A 20,011-nucleotide genomic window follows, 5' to 3' on the forward strand; every position below is an offset into this window, starting at 1 on the left:
AAGATGGTCCATCTGGTCATGCGGGGTGATAATGACACTGGGGTAGGTCGATCCCCAGCCAGTAAGCCCAACAACGGCTTGTGGTCCGTAACCAGTTCGAAGTCCCAGCCGTATAGATACTCATGGAACCTCTTTACTCCAGCCACTGCAGCCAAAGCCTCATGGTCCAGCTGGCTGTAGTTCCGTTCTGCGGCAGACAAGGTCCTGGAGTAAAATGCAATAGGGGCTTCGGTTCCATTGGGCATGTGGTGGCTGAGGATGGTGCCGACGCCAAACGGGGAGGCATCACAGGTCAGCACCAGCGGCAGTGTCTGGCTGTATTGTACCAGGAAGGAGTCCACCGACAGGAGTCGTTTTACTGTGGCAAATGCAACAGCCTCGGCTCTGCCCCAGGACCACTTCGCGTTCTTAGCCAGGAGACGGTGTAAGGGCTCAGCAATGGTGGCTTTCTGTTTAAGAAAGATGCTGTAGAAATTAAGGAGTCCGAGGAACGCCTGCAGCTCGGTTTGATTGCGAGGTGTGTGGGGTGTCCTGAATTGCTTTGATTTTTTGTGTGGTCAGGTGAATCCCAGAGCCATCGATTAGGTACCCGAAGAATTCAATCCTTGGCATGTTAATTTGGCATTTCTCTTTTTTGAGACGGAGGCCTTTGTCTCTAATTCGAGCCAAAACTGTTCGTACACGTTTTAAAAGTTGCGCCTCGTCCAGGTCTTGGAATTCACAGTACGCTGCGGCCTTGCGGAGCGCCGCAACATACTCGTTAATTGACTCGCCCTCCTTCTGGTTTCTGATCTTAAACTCATGGTGGCGAACGTGCTTGGACGGCTTGGGCGCATAGTGGCTCCTCAGCATCTGCTGAAGCACGGACCAGGCGACTGATTGTAGCGGTGTCGGCTTAGAGAGGTCTTTCGCTGTCTTGAACACTTCCCTGCCACAGTATCCGAGGAACATGTTCTTCTTGCGGCCTTCAGAAAGGCCCATGAGGTCGTTTGCTTCGAGGAAGCAGTCAAATTGTAGGATGTATGAGTCCCGGTACTCGGTGACTGGGTCATACGGAGTCAGTGGGGCGTGCAGGGCCATTTTGTGTTCAGAGGGCGTTTTGAGTTTGCTGCTCAAAATGGCTGCTCGAAGCCGCGCTGAGCTGGATTACTTGCTGGATTACTACGCTCTTTTTGGTTCGTCTAGTTGCCTTCCAATCCCACCTTCGTCGCCAGTGTTAGATTGGGTAATGGATGGGCACACACAGGTTTAACGGTAACAACAGCTCTTTATTAAGTACAGTAAGTGAGAACAATCCAGTGAAGATTGAGTCTGACAGCAGCCCTTTTATAGGGAGCTGTCAGACCCTTCGACCAATAGAATTAAACCTCTGTTCCCGCCGGAACAGAGGACCTTGGTGGAAACCACTGTAGTATGAACAAGTATCTAACACCATCCATTGTTTCTTGTTTGCCTTCTGGTACTTTAGAAAACAAGTTGACCCCTTCTTTTTTGTGATAGACCCTCAAATACTGGAACGCTGCTATCATGTCACCCCTAGTCCTTCTTTTCTCTAGACTAGCCATACCCAATTCCTGCAACTGTTCTTCCTATATTTTAGCCTTCAGACCTTTAATCCTTTTAGTTGCTCTTCTTTGCACTTTTCCCAAAGTCTCAACATCCTTTTTTGCAATGTGGTGACCAAAACTGAATGTAGTATTCCAGGTGTGGTCTTACTAAGATTTTATAAAACAGTATTAGTGTTTCACGCGATTTCACGCGAGGTGTGCCAATGCTTCTAGAAATGGGGACCTGCAGTACTCCAAATGGTTAGTGTAGATCTATGTCTGACGATGTAAGATCTACGTCTTATCACCCCTTTATTGGTCTCATTGACTGGGGCTTCTGGGTGTTGTAGTTCAGTGCATTATCTCAAGTTAAGCGAATTAAAAAGACAAACCCTTACTGAAAACTGGGAATGAGGGGGTTCCTTTGAGCACTTGGAATTCCTGTTCAAGCCTCCTGCGCCAATCGATCTGTTCAAACAAGACCTTCTGAAGCTCTTCTAGACCAAAGAGGAAAAAGAAAAAGAGGTGGGGGAAGGTATTTTGTCAGCATACGGACTCTTAAGACCTAACGCCCACAATTACAAAAGGTAAAATATTTTTGGCAGCTTAAGGGTGGCTGCAGCATGCCGTGAGCAGCTTTGGATAGATTTTATGCAGAAATCCATGAATACAAATCAATGCAATATATTATTTTAAAGTATTATAGCCCAGTGTCGTGTATTGATTGATACATATGCATTAATCTCAATTATAGCCACACAAAAGGTCCATATATTATTCATATGTTGCTTGTCAAGCTTAAAATATGGTTGGGAGTAAAAAACATATATAACCCATAATTGTCTTGATATTCCGCTAAAACAAAAGTCAGCCTCACTAAGGGATTTGCATCTATTTATCTTTATAAAAATCCCCCAGCTTTTTTTTTACCTTTTCCCATGTTTTCCATGTCCTTTTTCAGAGAATGGGGTACGCTGGGTTCCTGGATGGGGTCACCTGGATGAAAAGAGAATTATTACTATAAAGGAAAGATTGAGTTTGCAATTTGCACTTCTAATAACTGTTTGGTTTGGTGCAGCAACCAAACAGGACAGACACTGACTTTAATTGAGCGTTAGAACTGCAGAAAAAACAACAACAATTACAAACAGCCTGCAAACATTGAGGATCTGTACACGGCACGAACCCGAAAAAGGGCTGAGAAAATATCTACAGACCCCCTCATATCCTGGACATAAATTGTTTCAACTCCTACTCTCAGGATGCTGCTGTAGGGCATTCTATGCCATAAAAATTAGACCCAAAGATAATTCCCCCGCCCCAATGCCATTATTCTGTTGAACACCTACGGTAATTCCCACAGGCCTAAAGATATTTATCTATGTAGTAGGCTCTTATCCTTCTCATCTTCTCATCTTTCCTGCTACCTTCTCCTACTGGTATCTTACGATTTATCACTTGTTGTACCTTATGATTTATTGTAGCTATGATCTATATGAGCTATCACTTTATTGTTTGTGTGTACACTAAGAGCTTGTGCGCCAGAGACAAATTCCTTGTGTCTCCAATCACTCTTGGCCAATAAAGAATTCTATTCTATTCTATTCTATTCTATTCTATTCTATTCTATTCTACTCTACTCTACTCTATGCTATTCTATGCTATTCTATGCTATTCTATGCCATGCCATGTCATGTCATTCTTATTGATTTGCACCATCCACTAGGCTACATTTGATCAAGTAAAGTGTTTATACCATAGTAATGTCTTTGGAAAGAGTTTAAAACAATTAAGACAGTGGCTAAATTTTGATCATATAATTGTGATGATCAACTTAAATTTTCTGGCATTTTTCTCCCAATATATCATATTGCATCCTTGCGAAATAGCAAAACATGCTCAGAAATGTTCCTGTTTACGCCAACTCTGTATGACTCCGGAGGGCAACATGTCAATCATGCATTTTTTTGCGGAATCCTCCTTAAGTGGCAAAGATATCTACAGGGGGATTTCAAAATGACCACGATGGCAGCCAGGAAAGGCAAATGATTTACACCCTCCAAAGAGAAACCAAAGTATTCTTAGATGAAATCTCAGGGAAAAAAATCAACAAGAAATATAACAATTCAATGAAAACTATTCTTGTAGCAGCAAAAATAAACTTTGCTCAACATCAGAAGAAAGATTTTATTAATATCTGACTGGGAGCCTAAACTTGAAGATCAGACAACAATGCAAAAACTAACGGTTTAACTGCACAATAGAAATTTTAACTTAAAATGTAGGCAAGAATAGTTACTCACTATATAATAACATCACACAGCAGGGCAAATACAATCCCAAGACTAATCTAATAGTTAGGCTTCAATGTCTCAAATAGGGCAAATTATTAGTTGTGCAAATTATGTTAGAAACCAAATAATTCCTTTTCTTTTTTTCCTTTGTAGCTATTTTGGGTATTTTAATTTTTGCTAAATATTATTTGTTTAGCTATTTTTCCCGTTTTATTAAGAGATTATAGATAGGTTGAGATAGATAAATAGATAGAGAGATAGATAGATAGATAGATAGAAAAATAGATTGTCTGTCTATCTATCTATCTATCTATCTATCTATCTATCTATCTATCTATCTATCTATCTATCATCTACCTACCTACCTACCTACCTACCTACCTACCTACCTACCTACCTATCTATCTACCTATCTATCTATCATCTATCATCTATCTATCACTACCTCTATTATTTATCATCTCTCTCCTATCATCCATCCATCCATCCATCCATCCATCCATCCATCCATCCATCCATCCGTCCATCCGTTTGTCTGTCTATTATGCAATAGAGACTTCTTTCTAAACAATCAGCTCAAGACTGAAACCTAGTTTGATATAATTTGCAGCAGTTTCTTCTTTCTAATATTATAATATTGTACCCTATTGAGTACACAACAGATAGTCCTTAATTTATGACCAGAATTGCAACCAGAATTTCTGTTGCTAAGGAAAGTGGTTGTTAAGTGAGATTCAGCCAATTTAACATCTTTTTGCCATAGTTCTTAAGCAAATCCCTGCAGTTATTAAGTGAATAATGTGGTCGTTAAGCGTATCTGGCTATTGACTTTGCTTATCGGATGTTGGCTGGGAAAGTCAGAAATTGCAATCATTTACCCTGGTTTGCTGTAACCGTTGCAAATACTTGCCAGTTGCCAAGCAGCCAAATTTTGAGGTATGTTGGGATGGTCATAAGGATGAGGACTGGTTCTAAGCCCTTTTTCAGTGCTGTTGTAACTTTGAACAATCACTGAATGAATGATTGTAAGGTAAGGACTTTGGTAGATGTAAGCAGACTGTTTAATACCATACTATGTCAAGTTTCCTAAAAATGCCCCAATTGATTCATGAGTCTCAAGCCAAGATTCAAAGCAAAACTAATCATTTATTAGGAGCACCATTAGGCAAGGCCTCATTGCAGTCAGATCTGAGCTTTGTTTAAATTATAGCTGAACTTTACCCCTGTTCCTTCCCTCCCCTCAGTCTGTGTCATAAATCACATTCCCCAGTGAGGTACACCCCTCCCAAGCCTGCTGCAGTAATCTGAGATCCGACTCTAGCCGAAAGTATGCGTGGAATGCACTCCTTCCCCTTTCCTCACCAAGGCAACTTTAGGAGTTGACAATCATATGCTACTATTCATGCTAGAGGTTTTTTTTAAATTAATTAAATTAGCGGATTAATCCATTAGAGTCTGAATAACTGAGGAAAGCCAATGTTGGTTACTGTTGCTGTGAGTCATATTTTGGCTCATCACGAGAAGCTATCTCTAATGTGTTACTATTATAAACAAAAGGAAATGATCAACAATTACTCTGGATTGCTCTTTTTTCTTTAGTAACGCATGCCTGTTTTGTTTATTAAATTCTAAAATTATCTTACATTTCCATCACTTCAATGGTACGAAATGGCATTCCTCTTGAAGTTGGGTAATATATATTTAAATGATAATTGATGGAGTAATTAAAAGGAAGATGCTTAATCAACTGGAAGTTGTTAATGGGTTGGCAGCTCATATTTCAATGAATACGAAAGATATGAAATTTCCTTCCTGTCTCCCAGAGCCTCAATTAACATCTTCGTTCTTTCAGGTGGAAAAGATTCACAAGGGGTTAGAAGAGCCACACGTCAAAGGATAACTGTGGAGAAAAATGCGACTATCTAATTTTTGAAGTAGCAAGGAACTGTCGATCACACCAAACAATAATTGGCCTGAGGTACCTTCTCCAAAAATTTGCCTTTGGTTGAATATAAAGTTACTTCAAGGGATGCTCAGTGACTAAGATGCTGAGCTTGTCAATCAGAAAGGTCGGCAGTTCAGCGGTTCGAATCCCTAGTGCCACATAACAGAGTAAGCTCCCATTACTTGTCTCAGCTTCTGCCAACCTAGCAATTCGAAAGCACGTAAAAATGCAAGTAGAAAAATAGGAACCACCTTTGGTGGGAAAGGAACAGCGTTCTGTGCGCCTTCGGCATTTAGTCATGCTGGCCACATGACCACGGAGACGTCTTTGGACAGCGCTGGCTCTTCGGCTTTGAAACGGAGATGAGCACCGCCCCCTAGAGTCGGGAACGAGTAGCACATATGTGCCAGGGGAACCTTTACCTTTACCTTAAAGTTACTTCTCAACATGCAAGCATTGGTTCAGTGACCGTTAAAAGTTATAATGGCAATGAAAAAAGTGTCTTACGACCATTTCTCAAATCCCCTTTACAGCATCCCCATGGTAAGGTGATAAAAATTCAGGCGCTTGGCAAGTGGCTCATATATATGATGGTTGCAAGGTCCCAAGGTTACGTGATCACCTTCTGTGACCTTCTGGGAAAGCCAGATTCACTTACCAACCGTGTTACTATCTTAAAACTGCAATGATTCACTTAACAATGGTGCCAAGAAAGGTCGTAAAATGGGGCAAAACTAACTGATCAACTGTCTTGCTTAGCAACATAAATTTTGGGCTCAATTGTGGTTATAGGTCGAGGACATATACCTGTATTGTAGTCTAATAGAAAAACTGTGTTGTTATGGCTACTACTAGACCAGGGATGGGTTGCTACCAGCATTACTGCTGGCTCGGCACACAAAATTATTTGCGTGTGCGCTCTCGATTCACTTGCGCACACGCCAAGGAAAAAAGAAATTACATTTCTGCAGTGAAAATTCTTCTGCGCAGAACCGAAAATCAAGATGGCACTGCCATAGGATAACTGGTTTGGGGGCATGGCAGGCCTGGGTCGTTGCCAGTTTCAGTGACTCAGGCCGACAAGTTACTACTGGTTCGGCCAAACCGGGCCAAACCGCTAAGAACCCACCTCGGTACTAGAAGTTCTCAACCAGGTCCTACCAGCCCAGGGACCAGTGTCTCTCAATCTTGGCAAGTTTAAGACGAATGGACTTCAACTCCCAGAATTCCTCAGCCAGCCATGGAATTCTGGGAGTTAAAGTCCACTCGTCTGAAAGTTGCCAAAGTTAAGAAAGACTGAGTGGGACTGATTCCAAATTCCAATTATTTTTTGGTTGGACTAGAAGACCTCCAAGGTCCCTCCCAGTTCCATTCTGATTGATCGATTGATTTGAAATCTTCCCTGCCACCTATACACAAATAAAGTCAATGGGGAAGCTGGCAAGGAAAATTGTATGCTATTGGAATTCTCCCATCTCTGACAACACACCTTTTGGCCACCAGTATGCTCTTCACCCTTCTTGAGTTTGAGGTTTTTTGGAAATAGTTTGCTGTTGTCTCCTCCCTACGTCTGAGAGAAAGTGATTGGACCAAGGTCACCCAAGTGGCTTTGTGCCCAAGGTGGAACTAGAATTCAGACTCCCATTTTCTAGAGTGATGACTTATCTACTATACCAACTGGCTGTTCTGACCGAAGCTTCCCAAGAGCATGAAACAAACTCTTTGTCCCGATAAAAAACCCTTTTATTAATTGACTGTGAATTCTGCTCATTCACTTCCAGCAAAGTCTTTCGACGGAGGATTTACAGTCACAGACCTTATCTGGCTTGGAGAGCTGCCAGGCCGATATCTGCAAAACTTGGCAAGGAGTCTCGGAGAGTCACGAACCGATTAAGCGAACTAATTGTCTCCTGCAAACTCCATTCCTCTTTCGTTCCTCTTTTATTTCCTCTGGGAGGGGCCATTCATAGTCCACCTGTGGCCTTACTCCCAAGTCAACCTCTACTCTTTAGCTGTTCCCTTCCTCTGGCAACTCTGCACATGCACACACTGGGAACAGGCTCCAGCCGCCTCACTGATGTCTTACTCTGAAGGCAGCTGATCACTGGCATACGGCTCTGGCCCCCTCTCTGCCTCTGACACAGAGCCCTCATCAGAGCCTTCCCCAGACTCCAGGACTGGCCCAGGTTTCTCCCCAACCTCCTCACTGTCCGAATCTGCTGCCAGCTCTGCTGACCACTGGCAGACCACAACACTGGCTCTCTCTAAATAGATGTTTACAGACAATGTTTCATGCAGAACCTTGTGATTTTAGTACTCCAGGTTGCCCACTTGCAGTTTAGAAAGCTGAAGACAAATAAATTAGTAGAGCAAAAGGCACAGGTTTCGATATTTGGGGAAGGAAGACTCTAGAAGAGAGTTTGAAAGAATTAATCACAACTTGGTGCCTTTGCAATAATTTGGAGCGACCACTTCCCAGTCTTCTAAACCAACATAGGTAGGCCTCAACTTACAACCATTTATTTAGGGACTGTTTGAAGTTAAAACAGCACTGAAAAAAAGTGGAAGGAAGGATGCTTGGGGGAAAGCGAAAGTAACCTCTATATCTTAACAAGACGCTGCTTCAAGATCGTCCAGCTGGGAAAAGAAGGCCGCTGCATAGCAACCGTTTGAAGTATCTGTTCTTTTAAAAATATTTTGCTTGAACCTGATTGGTCATGGGGAGGTCAGCCATGGGAGGCAGTTAAAGGAGGGAAAAGCTGAATTTAAAGCTTTTGGCGTGCGATTCTCAGTTCTGGCTATGCTTTACTGCAGTAGATTTGACTTTTAATAAAATTATACCTTTCTCAATAAATGGAGCCAAGGATCGCTTCTGTTTAGAGGTTTAAGTGCAGGCAACAACTTGTACAGCCAAACCAGTTGGCTAATACTAGGAACTGCTGTTTCAATACAGCTGGAACAGAGGTGGGTTGTTCCCGGTTTGGCCCGGTTCAGTCGAACCGGTAGTGGAATTCAGGCCTGGATAGGAGAACTGGCAGCGACCCAGGCCTGCCACGCCCCTGAACCAGTTCCCTCGCCTCTGCTGAGCTGCTGCCATTTTGGCTTTTAGTGACTGCGTGTGCGCACTTCACTGTAAATTGTGCTGCGCATGCGTGAAGAACAATTTACATTGAACAGCGCACGTGCATGCGGGTTGCAAACCAGTAGTAAAACCGGCAGCAACCCACCCCTGATCTGGAAGATATCAACCTGAAGAAGTTTGGTTTAGGAGATAATAGAGATGGCACAGAAAGAAACCACTGTGCTTTAGGAGTGAGATGGAAGGAGAAATAGTTTGATATGGCGCGCCCAGTGGTTAGAGTGCAGTACTGCAGGCTACTTCTGCTGACTGCCAGCTGACTGTAATTTGGCAGTTTGAATCTCACCAGGCTCAAGGTTGACTCAGCCTTCCGTCCTTCCCAGGTGGGTAAAATGAGGAGCCAGATTGTTGGGGGCAATAGGCTGACTGTGTAAACCGCTTAGAGAGGACTGCAAAGCACTATATAAGTCTAAATGCTATTGCTGTACCATACCGTGGACACCTGAGAATCAAAGTGTTACTAGACATTCAGAAAGTTAACAATATTGGTGTAAAATAATTTTACATCTGAGATGAATCTTCTGGGCAGGTCAGGGGGTTTTCTAGTCCTTTGGCCAGCAAGATGATTTGGGAAAGTCTCTAGGTATGTTATATTTTGCAGAGACAGGTAATTGATTTTGCTTCCTAGAAGGTTGTAAAAGGTGATCACATGGCCCTGGGACACTGCAACCGTCATAAATATGAGCCAACTGCCAAACGTCCAAATTTTGATCATGTACCACAGGGATGCCGCAATAGTCGTAAGTGTGAAAAATGGTCATAAGTCACTTTTTTCAGTGCTGTTGTAACTTTGAACTATCACTAGATGAACTGTTGTAAGTTGAGGGCTACTATATGTCTCTTTCTATGTTGCCTTTGAATATTACTGTTATTATTTATTATTACTTAGTAAATTTAGATGCTGTCGGTCTCACAGTTTGAGGCAGCTCTGGGCAACCCCCGCCCCCATGGCATTCTGGTTTTGCAACTCACAATGGATTTTAGCTTACAAGAGTTCATCATGTCATAGTAAATGCAGTAGCTGTTCATGTGCTACCAAAATATTTACAAGCTAACATTATTATGGAGTTGGAGAACAGGAATCAGATAAGAGGTAGAATATGCATTCAGTTTCCAAAGAGCAAATGACTATCTCAATCTAGATAAAGGTAAAGGTCCCCTTGCACATATGTGCTAGTAGTTCCCAGCTGTAGGGGGCACTGCTCATCTCCATTTCAAAGCCGAAGAGCCAGCGCTGTCCGAAGACGTCTCCGTGGTCATGTGGCCAGCATGACTAAACGCCAAAGGCGCACAGAATGCTGTTACCTTCCCACCAAAGGTGGTTCCTGTTTGTCTACTTGCATTTTTAGGTGCTGTCGAACTGCTAGGTTGGCAGAAGCTGGAGCAACAAGGAAGAAGAAAATGTTTAGCAGATGAACTGATGAAGCTTCTTGGATGAGAAGCAAAATATTTTCTTCTTCTTCTACCTCAAAGGGGGAAAAAACAGAAGAAGAAAAAAACACCTTTGAAATAAAATGGGATGATGATTAGACAAACAGAAAAAGAGAGAGATGGGGAATATGTTATGACTCCCTAAGCTTTTGAAAGCATCAGTTATGTCTCTTGTTGTAGTCCCTGGTCCTTAAATGCTTACTACTATCTAAGCGGAATTAAAGATTTTGCAAACTCTCAGATATATTTCTTTATGACTCGACGTAACCCATCTCAGATAAACAGGGCAGACAGATAGATGATAAATATCCAGAATAGTATTTCTGATTTCAATAAAGGAGAATAGCAGTGTTCCAATATCTCAGGGGTTGCCACAAAGAAGAGGGAGTCAAGCTATTCTCCAAAGCACCTGAAGGCAGGACAAGAAGCAATGGGTGGAAACTAATCAAGGAGAGAAACAACTTAGAACTAAGGAGAAATTTCCTGACAGTTAGAACAATTAATCAGTGGAACAGAAGTTGCCTCCAGAAGTTGTGAATGCCCCAACACTGGAAGTCTTTAAGAAGATGTTGGATAGCCATTTGTCTGAAACGGTATAGGATTTCCTGCCTAGGCAGGGGGTTGGACTAGAAGACCTCCAAGGTCCCTTCCAACTCTGCTATTGTATTGTATTGTATTGTATTGTATTGTATTGTATTGTATTGTATTGTATTCTATTCTATTCTATTCTATTCTATTCTATTCTATTCTATTCTGATGTTCATAGCTCAGGATTGAACCATGAGGTCCTTGGAGCTCTCTGAGCTTGTTTTTTTTTTCTTCCTTGCAGACGTTTCATCACCCAAACTAGGTAACGTCATCAGTGCTAGGCCTAGTTTGGCTAATGAACTGTCTGCAAGAAAAACCACCAAGCTCAGAAAGCACCAAGGACCCCTTGTCTCTGATTTTTACTCAGTCTTTAACTTATCATAACATGCCACGCAAGAAATTAAGCAACACCTCCAATCTCCTTAATAACCCCCTCCGTAATATTTTTGATATTTGTGTATTTGTATGTAATATTTTTATACATAACATGTTTGCATCTTGTGATTTATCACTTGTATGTACACTGAGAGCTTCTATACTGGAAACAAATTCCTTGTGGGTCCAATCACACTTGGCCAATAAAGAATTCTGTTCTGTTTGATTCTATTCTATTCTATTCTATTCTATTCTATTTCTACTTCTATTTCTATTTCTATTATTTCTATTTCTATTTCTATTTCTATTTCTATTTCTATTCCTATTCCTATTCCTATTCCTATTCCTATTCCTATTCCTATTCCTATTCTTATTCCTATTCTATTTCTATTCTAATTCCATTCCATTCTCCTTCACCCCATTCTAATGTCCATTTCACTTTCTTTAAAAGTCTATCCTTTCCTCTTTCCCTTTCTTCTTTCAGACTTAAAAAAAAAACTAAAAGCATCAGAAGAAATCTTTCCTACAATGAACTCCTTGGCCAGCCAAACCCAGGTCTCTACAGGCTGGAGGAAGGCTTGCTTGGTGTTTTTAATTCGGAGTTTTGCAAATGTTTCCCTCCTGCTTTTATGCACAAGATTTGAGACCCAATTTTTGCAACTGCTTTCCATTCTATCCCATCTCTCTCTCCCTCTCTCTTTCTCTTTCTCTCTCCCTCTCTCTCTCTCTCTGGCTTGCTTTCTCTGTCTCATTTGACAGGCAAATTTGCAGACGTAGCCCGAGGATAACAACCTCGTTTGACAGTCAATTAACCGTGAATAGTCAAAGCCGAGACAGTTTGCATTACATAAATGGAAAATTACATTCCCCCCCTCCCCCCCTCCCGTCTTTTCTGTCTCCCCTGAAACAAAACCTCTCTTTCCTTACAACCCTCCCTGGCAATACCCAACTTAGTATCAAAACTTCTAATCACGTTTTTTTCTCTCTCCCTCCCTCTCCCTCCCCTCCCCAAAACCCTTGGAGACATTTAGCAATCAGTAAAAGGTGGTTCCATTTAATTTGTATAATGTAATTTTTGTCAATGTATTATACATTTTGTGTAGAGATCATTATCACGGAGATAATATAAATGTTGCCTTAGATCTCATAAAACACCTTTAATGTCTCTCTGACAGATATTAAAAGCAATAAGCTGTGATCCTTTTTAATGGAAGGTTTCAAAGAGAACATTTCAATTATTGTCATTTTATGCCGGTTTCCCCCCCCCCCCCCCACTTCCCAGCCTGCTCCATTGTGCAACCTGATATATTTCGGAAATTTCTTGCTAAAATATGACCCGCAATTAATATTCTTATTGCTATTAACACGATGCCACCTCTGCTTATTTGTATTTTGCTCTTAGTTATTCCATCTATTAAGAGTTGTTCTATTTTTATTTTTTGGGGGGGGTGGAGGGAGGGAGGGAAAAAAAATCCTACGAAATGTTCAGTCGTTTGATTAAGAATTTTCAAGAGGAGATTCTGTGCATGCCAAGTAGGGAACAGACACAGTGGAAATCAGTAGGCTTACTTTGAAGTAAACACGTCGAGGGGAGTTCTGGGTTTGATTCCTGCTCCTTTCAACACCCACCTGCTATGTTTCTCCAAAGGTCCCCTGGATGCTCAGTGTCTGTGATGAAAAAACTGTGTTCCTTGTTCTTATCTAAACACAAAGGAAACGAGGAACAAAACGTCAGTGCGGGAAGTCCTTGATTTACAGCAGTTCACTTCGTGACACCTCAAAGTTACGACGACGCTGGAAAAAAAGCGACTTAAAAACCATTTTTCACACTTCTGACCATTGCAGCATCCAGTAACGGGATTTAAATTCGGATGCTTGACAACTGACTCATATTTATGACGGTTTGCAGTCTCCCGTGGTCACGTGGTCCCCTTTTGCGACTTTTTTACAAGCCGAGTCAATGGGGAAGCCAGATTCACTTAACAACCGTGTTACTAATTTAACAACCGCAGTGACTCGCTTAACAACCTCGGCAAGGAAAGTTGTAACATGGGGCAAAACTCACTTCACCCATTTCTCACTTAGCATCATGAATTTTGGGCTCAATTGTGGTCGTTGCTTGCATTGCCCAAAACAGAGAAATCACCTTAAGGCTTCTGTTGAAACTGGAAGAAGAGCTACTCAGAATGAGTGAGGTGTTATACAGGTAGTCCTTGACTTACAGCAGTCCGTTTCGTGAGCATTTGAAGTTACAGCGGCGCTGAAACAGTTTTTCACACTTACGACTGTTGCAGCATCCCCGTGGACACGTAATCAAAATTCAAATGCTTGGCAACTGGCTGGTATTTATGACAGTTGCAGCGTCCTGGGGTCATATGTTTCTCTTTGGCGATTTTCTGACAAGCAAAGTCAGAATAGGGAAGCCAGATTCATTTAAGAACCGTGTTGCTAATGCAACCCCTGCAGTGATTCACTTAAAAATTGTGACAACAAATATCATAAAATGAGGCAAAACCCGCTTGAAAACCGCTTTGCTTAGCAATGAAAATTTTGGCCTTGATTGTGGTCGTAAATCTAAAACTACCTGTATTCCATTGCTGGTCTCTTATTCTTCACATACTAACCATGTTCATATGACATCAGTTACCCACATCAGTTAGAAATCTAGGGGTTATATTGACACAGCAAGGATGAACAGGGCTATCCACAAGAGCAGAGACAGGAAAGTGAAAATGGCGGCTGTGACGGTACAATCAAAGCACCGCTAGAATCCTCATCTTTGGTCCGGTTGTTGTGGCAGTGCCATCACTGAAGGAGCTCCCACAACAAGCCAGTTGACTAACTTAAGAAATATAATGATTCACTTAACAGCTGTGGCAAGAAAGGGCGTAAAATGGGGCAGAACTCATTTAACAAATATTTCACTTAGCAACCTACATTTTGGGCTCAGTTGTGGTCGTAACTCGAGGACTACTGGTATACGACAGAATGTGCCACAAATGAAGATTGTTTGGTCAATGAGTGGCTCATATCGCACGAACCCAGAAAATGGGTTAATTCAGTGATCTGGTTAGGCATCTTGTGAAGGCAACTATTATGATACTGAATTTCTCTTCCTCCTCCTTTCACATTTTCTCATTAAATATAAATTAGATCAAGACAGAACAGCTCTATTTATCCATAAAAGAGATAAAGAGAGAAGCTAGCTATCAATAAAAAAAAAGAGATGGAGACAACACATTTATCTAGCTGTAAGAAATAAATGTTAAAATGGATACAAATGGAGGAATATGTCTTTCCTCTTAATATCCATCATCCCCATCCCACATACACACACATATACACAAATACAAAGACACACAAGCACGTGTTGTTTAAGGTTCAGAGTCTTGAGACTGAGGCTTTTCAGGAGCGAAACAGTTTGAGGTCTGTTTTAGGGGATATAAGTCCATTTTGCTCCCTCCGGGGCGGAAACACAATAGGAATCCGTTGCATTGCCTTGCCTGAGAAATTATCTTCCTTGGAAGAAGAGAGGCTGACAGGGAGGGCTTCCTTGTTCTTCGGAATCTGCCAGCATGGAAAGAAATAAACAACAAGCAAAAATTAGAAAGAAAGAAGGAAGGAAGGAAGGAAGGAAACTCCCACCCCCAATTCAGTCGATCAATTAGTAACAGTGAAAGAACATTAGTGGTGGGTGAGAGAGAGAGAGAGAGGGAGAAAGAGAGAGGGAGGGAGGGAAGGAGAATAACACATCCAGGCTGAACCTCGGATCAAGAATTGTGGTTGCTTTCATTGGGAGATAGGCAGTGATGGGATTCACCCAGTTCACACCACTTTGGGAGAACCAGTTGTTAAGTTTCTGAGCAGTTTGGAGAAGTGGTTGTTGGAAGAAATCATTAGGGCAGAGAACCTGTTGTTAAATTATTTGAATCCCATCACTGGAGATAGGGTCATTTCTTAGCATCAGCTAGGATTGATTGATTGATTGATTTACTGTGTTTTCTCGAAAATAAGACAGGGTGTTTTTTTCTTTTGACCCCCAAAATTAGCGCTTGGCCTTATTTTGGGGGAGGTCTTATTATTTTTGAGGTGCAGGAGGCAGCTAGCATGGTCACCTCATGGCTGCTGCTGTGTTGCAATATTTCCGGGGAGGGCTTATTTTGGGGGGAAGGCTTATTTTAGGGCATGCGCTCAAAAGCCCAATTGGGCTTGTTATCCAGGAGGTATTATTCTCAGGGAAACAGGGTACCGTATTTACTTAGTTACTTGCTTACTTAAGAAAATTGATAAGTTACAAGTCAACATATACTCAATTTGTAACCTAGCTTACAAATCGACAGCTATGAAGGGTGACAATGGATTGGATCCCAATTGTGGTTTTGAGCGGAATATATAAATCTCACTAATGTGGGGACCTTTTTTTTGAACGGAAAAAGATCCACTTCAGAGATTCACCACTACCACCACCACCAACGTACTAGGTTTTGTGTTGTAAAGGGGTGTGAGAATGACCTTGGGAGATTCTCGGTTATCCAGGTCATGGCTGTCCCAAAGGTGCTTTTGTTTTTTTTTCAAGAGGCAACTGGACTTCCTGGTTTTTCTTTGAAGACATTTCGCTTCTCATTCAAGGAGCTCTGAAGCTTCAAGAGCTGAAAATAAAAGTTGCCTCTTGAAAAAGCAACTCCGGGACTTGGGAAACTGTGTAGGAGGGGAAGGTACGGGGATAATCAGATAAGAGGAGACGCAGCCTACAACTGCACAACAGGCAGAGCAAGAGAATTCTCTCTCTAACTTATCAGTCTGTAAAGGAAATGGCAGGAGATTTCCACCTTTAGCCTTACAAGATTCCTTTAATGTAGCCTTACAATACAATAGAATTATTAGTTCACCTGGTCACCTTTCTGCCTAGTAGTCTATTTACCTGGTGATCCTTAAGGTTACCAGAATGTGGTCCACCAACTTCCAGATCACCACCAGATGGCAGCAAAGAGATGGCTGTTGTTTGCCTTTGCTGGCATCGGGAGGTTGTGTGGATGCCTGCAGACCAAGTCTATTGGCTCTGCTGAATTCAGAGATGCTGAGAACAAAAGAGGGGAAGGCAGGGGTGAAATCCAGCTGGTTCTGACAAGTTCTGGAGAAGACGGTAGCGGAAATTTTGAGTAATTCGGAGAACCTTCACTTAAAATATCACTTCTGGCTGGCCCCCATGTGGGGTGGGAATGGAGATTTTGCGGTATCCTTCCCCTGGACTGGGGAGGGAATAGGGATTTTGCAATAACCTTCCCCCGGAGTGGGAGGGAATGGGGATTTTGCAATATCCTTCCCCTGGAGTGGGGAGGGAATGGAGATTTTGCAGTATCCTTCCCCTGGAGTGGGGTGGGAATGGAGATTTTGCAGTATCCTTCCCCTGGAGTGGGGAGGAAATGGGGATTTTACAGTATCCTTTCCCTGGAGTTGGGAGGGAATGGGGATTTTACAGTATCCTTCCCCTGGAGTGGGGAGGGAATGGGGATTTTGCAATATCCTTCCCCTGGAGTGGGGAGGGAATGGAGATTTTGCAGTATCCTTCCCCTGGAGTGGGGTGGGAATGGAGATTTTGCAGTATCCTTCCCCTGGAGTGGGGAGGAAATGGGGATTTTACAGTATCCTTCCCCTGGAGTGGGGAGGGAATGGAGATTTTGCAGTATCCTTCCCCTGGAGTGGGGAGGGAATGGGGATTTTACAGTATCCTTCCCCTGGAGTGGGGAGGGAATGGGGATTTTGCAGTATCCTTCCCCTGGAGTGGGGAGGGAATGGGGATTTTACAGTATCCTTCCCCTGGAGTGGGGAGGGAATGGAGATTTTACAGTATCCTTCCCCTGGAGAGGGAGGGAATGGAGATTTTGCAGTATCCTTCCCCTGGAGTGGGGAGGGAATGGGGATTTTGCAGTATCCTTCCCCTGGAGTGGGGAGGGAATGGGGATTTTGCAGTATCCTTCCCCTGGAGTGGGGAGGGAATGGGGATTTTACAGTATCCTTCCCCTGGAGTGGGGAGGGAATGGAGATTTTGCAGTATCCTTCCCCTGGAGAGGGAGGAAATGGAGATTTTGCAGTATCCTTCCCCTGGAGTGGGGAGGGAATGGAGATTTTGCAGTATCCTTCCCCTGGAGTGTGGTGGGAATGGAGATTTTGCAGTATCCTTCCCCTGGAGTGGGGAGGGAATGGGGATTTTGCAATATCCTTCCCCTGGAGTGGGGAGGGAATGGAGATTTTGCAGTATCCTTCCCCTGGAGTGGAGTGGGAATGGAGATTTTGCAGTATCCTTCCCCTGGAGAGGGAGGGAATGGAGATTTTGCAGTATCCTTCCCCTGGAGTGGAGTGGGAATGGAGTTTTTGCAGTATCCTTCCCCTGGAGTGGGGAGGGAATGGAGATTTTGCAGTATCCTTCCCCTGGAGTGGGGAGGGAATGGAGATTTTGCAGTATCCTTCCCCTGGAGTGGAGTGGGAATGGAGATTTTGCAGTATCCTTCCCCTGGAGAGGGAGGGAATGGAGATTTTGCAGTATCCTTCCCCTGCAGTGGAGTGGGAATGGAGATTTTGCAGTATCCTTCCCCTGGAGTGGGGAGGGAATGGAGATTTTGCAGTATCCTTCCCCTGGAGTGGGGAGGGAATGGGGATTTTGCAGTATCCTTCCCCTGGAGTGGGAGGGAATGGAGCTTTTGCAGCATCTTTCTCCTGGAGTGGGGAGGGAATAGGGATTTTGCAGTATCCTTTCCCCGGAGTGGGAGGGAAAGGGGATTTTGCAATATCCTTCCCCTGGAGTGTGGTGGGAATGGAGATTTTGCAGTATCCTTCCCCTGCCACGCCCACCAAGCCACACCCACAGAACCGGTCGTTAATTTTTTTTGCATTTCATCACTGGGGAAGGTCATTGCATTTTAGAAGACTGACCACAGTAGGGGAAATCTGACGTTCCTTAGAAATTGCTCGAGTCCAACTTCTGCTGTGGCCAGAGTTGATGGAAGGGTATCACCTCCATTTGGAGAAAGTTGCAACTTCTCTTGGATTTGAGGGTCCTGGTTAATCAACCTAGCAGCATTGCCAATGGATCCTTTGTAGGATTTGGGTACCAGCTTTGGGGGGGATGAATTGCAGTAGAGTTTATATGTCGAATCTATGTTTTCGTAGATTCATATGTTTTCGATATCAATCAGTGGTGGGTTCCTACCGGTTCGGATCGGTTCGACTGAACTGGTGATTTGGCGGCCTTGGTTGCTGGAACTGGCTGTGACCCAGGTCTGCCACGCCCCTGAACCCTTATCCGGTCGCCACCGTTGGTGCCGCCATCTTGTTTTTCAGTTCTGTGCGTGCACAGAACAATTTTAATTGCACTGGCACTCTCAAGCACGCACACGAGCAAATGAGCAGTTGGAACCCACCTCTGATAATCAATGCACTTACAGGTAATTTTTCTAGCAACTGTATAGAAATAGCCGTTATTTCTTCCTTCCAAGTTACAGCTAGTCTTTCTTTAGTGACCATAATGGTGACTGGCAACTCGGTTATTAAGCAAAGCATTCGCTAAATGAAACGGCCACTGTGCTTCTGATCTTCCTTTGGCTTTCCTTTGCTTTACAGATGTGTGAAAGTCGTAAAGGTAAGAATTGGTTGTGAAGTTACTTTTTCCATCCCCACCATGACTGCAAATATTCGCCAAGCGAGGACTAACTACATTTTTTCAACTTCTCCATCTAATTTTTCTTCTCTGAATTGCCCTGGCACTCTTCCATCTAAGCCCAATCCATATCTCACGCTACTTAGCTTGTTTGAAATCAGCCAATCCAGCTGTTGACACCTTCTGTCGATTATAAAGTTATTTTGGGCAATCTAGAAATAGACCGTTGGCTCCAGACATAACTAAAGGAGACCCACCAAAATCAATGGTATTTAAGGCTCTACTTAAAATGATGGCTGAGATCCAGTCCGGTATTTGTGTGTGATGGTAATTCGATTGATTCACCAGACATTAAATGTTCTTGCAGAACATAACCTGCCCATTGGTGGGATTCAATTTTTTTTTACTACCAGTATGGCTCGGTGGGCGTGGTGTGTCTTGGTGGGTGTGGCAGGGGAAGGATACTGCAAAATCCCCATGGGGGTGGGGTCAGTCAGAGGTGGTATTTACCGGTTCTCTGAACTACTCAAAATTTCCGTTAACGGTTCTCCAGAACTGAATAGAATAGAATAACAGAGTTGGTAGGGACCTTGGAGGTCTTCTAGTCCAACCCCCTGCCTAGGCAGGAAACCCTATACCGTTTCAGACAAATAGCTATCCAACATCTTCTTAAAGACTTCCAGTGTTGGGGCATTCACAACTTCTGGAGGGAGGTTGTTGGTCAGAACCTGCCGAATACCACCTCTGATTGTGGGTATATGTTTACTTTTGTCATGTTCTCATCACACGCTAAACAAATAAATAATAACCATTTGGCTTTTAAGGAAATAAGACTTTAAAAAATATATATAACCTCCTCTATTAACTTTTCTGGTTTTATTTTGCTGGTCAGAACCTACTGAATACCACCTCTGACTTGTTCCCCTAAGCCAGGGATGTCCAAACATGGGAACTTTAAGACTTACGGACTTCAACTCCCAAAATAACCCCAGCCGGCATGGCTGGCTGAGGAATTCGGGGAGTTGAAATTCACAGATC

At 43.0% G+C, this 20,011-nt stretch overlaps 1 protein-coding gene across 1 annotated transcript in view; it reads right to left on the bottom strand.

Moving 5' to 3' along the window:
• SKOR2 (SKI family transcriptional corepressor 2) overlaps positions 1–20,011 on the bottom strand; it is a gene marked incomplete at its 5' end in the record, with an annotated part of 43,495 nt that overhangs the window by 13,234 nt on the left and 10,250 nt on the right. The window contains 4 exons of the mRNA XM_081942533.1: positions 1,946–2,044; positions 2,478–2,543; positions 12,949–13,020; positions 14,823–14,886. Of these exons, the coding sequence (XP_081798659.1) occupies positions 1,946–2,044; positions 2,478–2,543; positions 12,949–13,020; positions 14,823–14,886 (301 nt within the window). The remainder of the gene's footprint in view (positions 1–1,945; positions 2,045–2,477; positions 2,544–12,948; positions 13,021–14,822; positions 14,887–20,011) is intronic.

This window comes from Natrix helvetica, assembly GCF_964273705.1.
Source record: "Natrix helvetica genome assembly, chromosome: 2".
NCBI classification, from domain to species: domain Eukaryota; kingdom Metazoa; phylum Chordata; class Lepidosauria; order Squamata; family Natricidae; genus Natrix; species Natrix helvetica.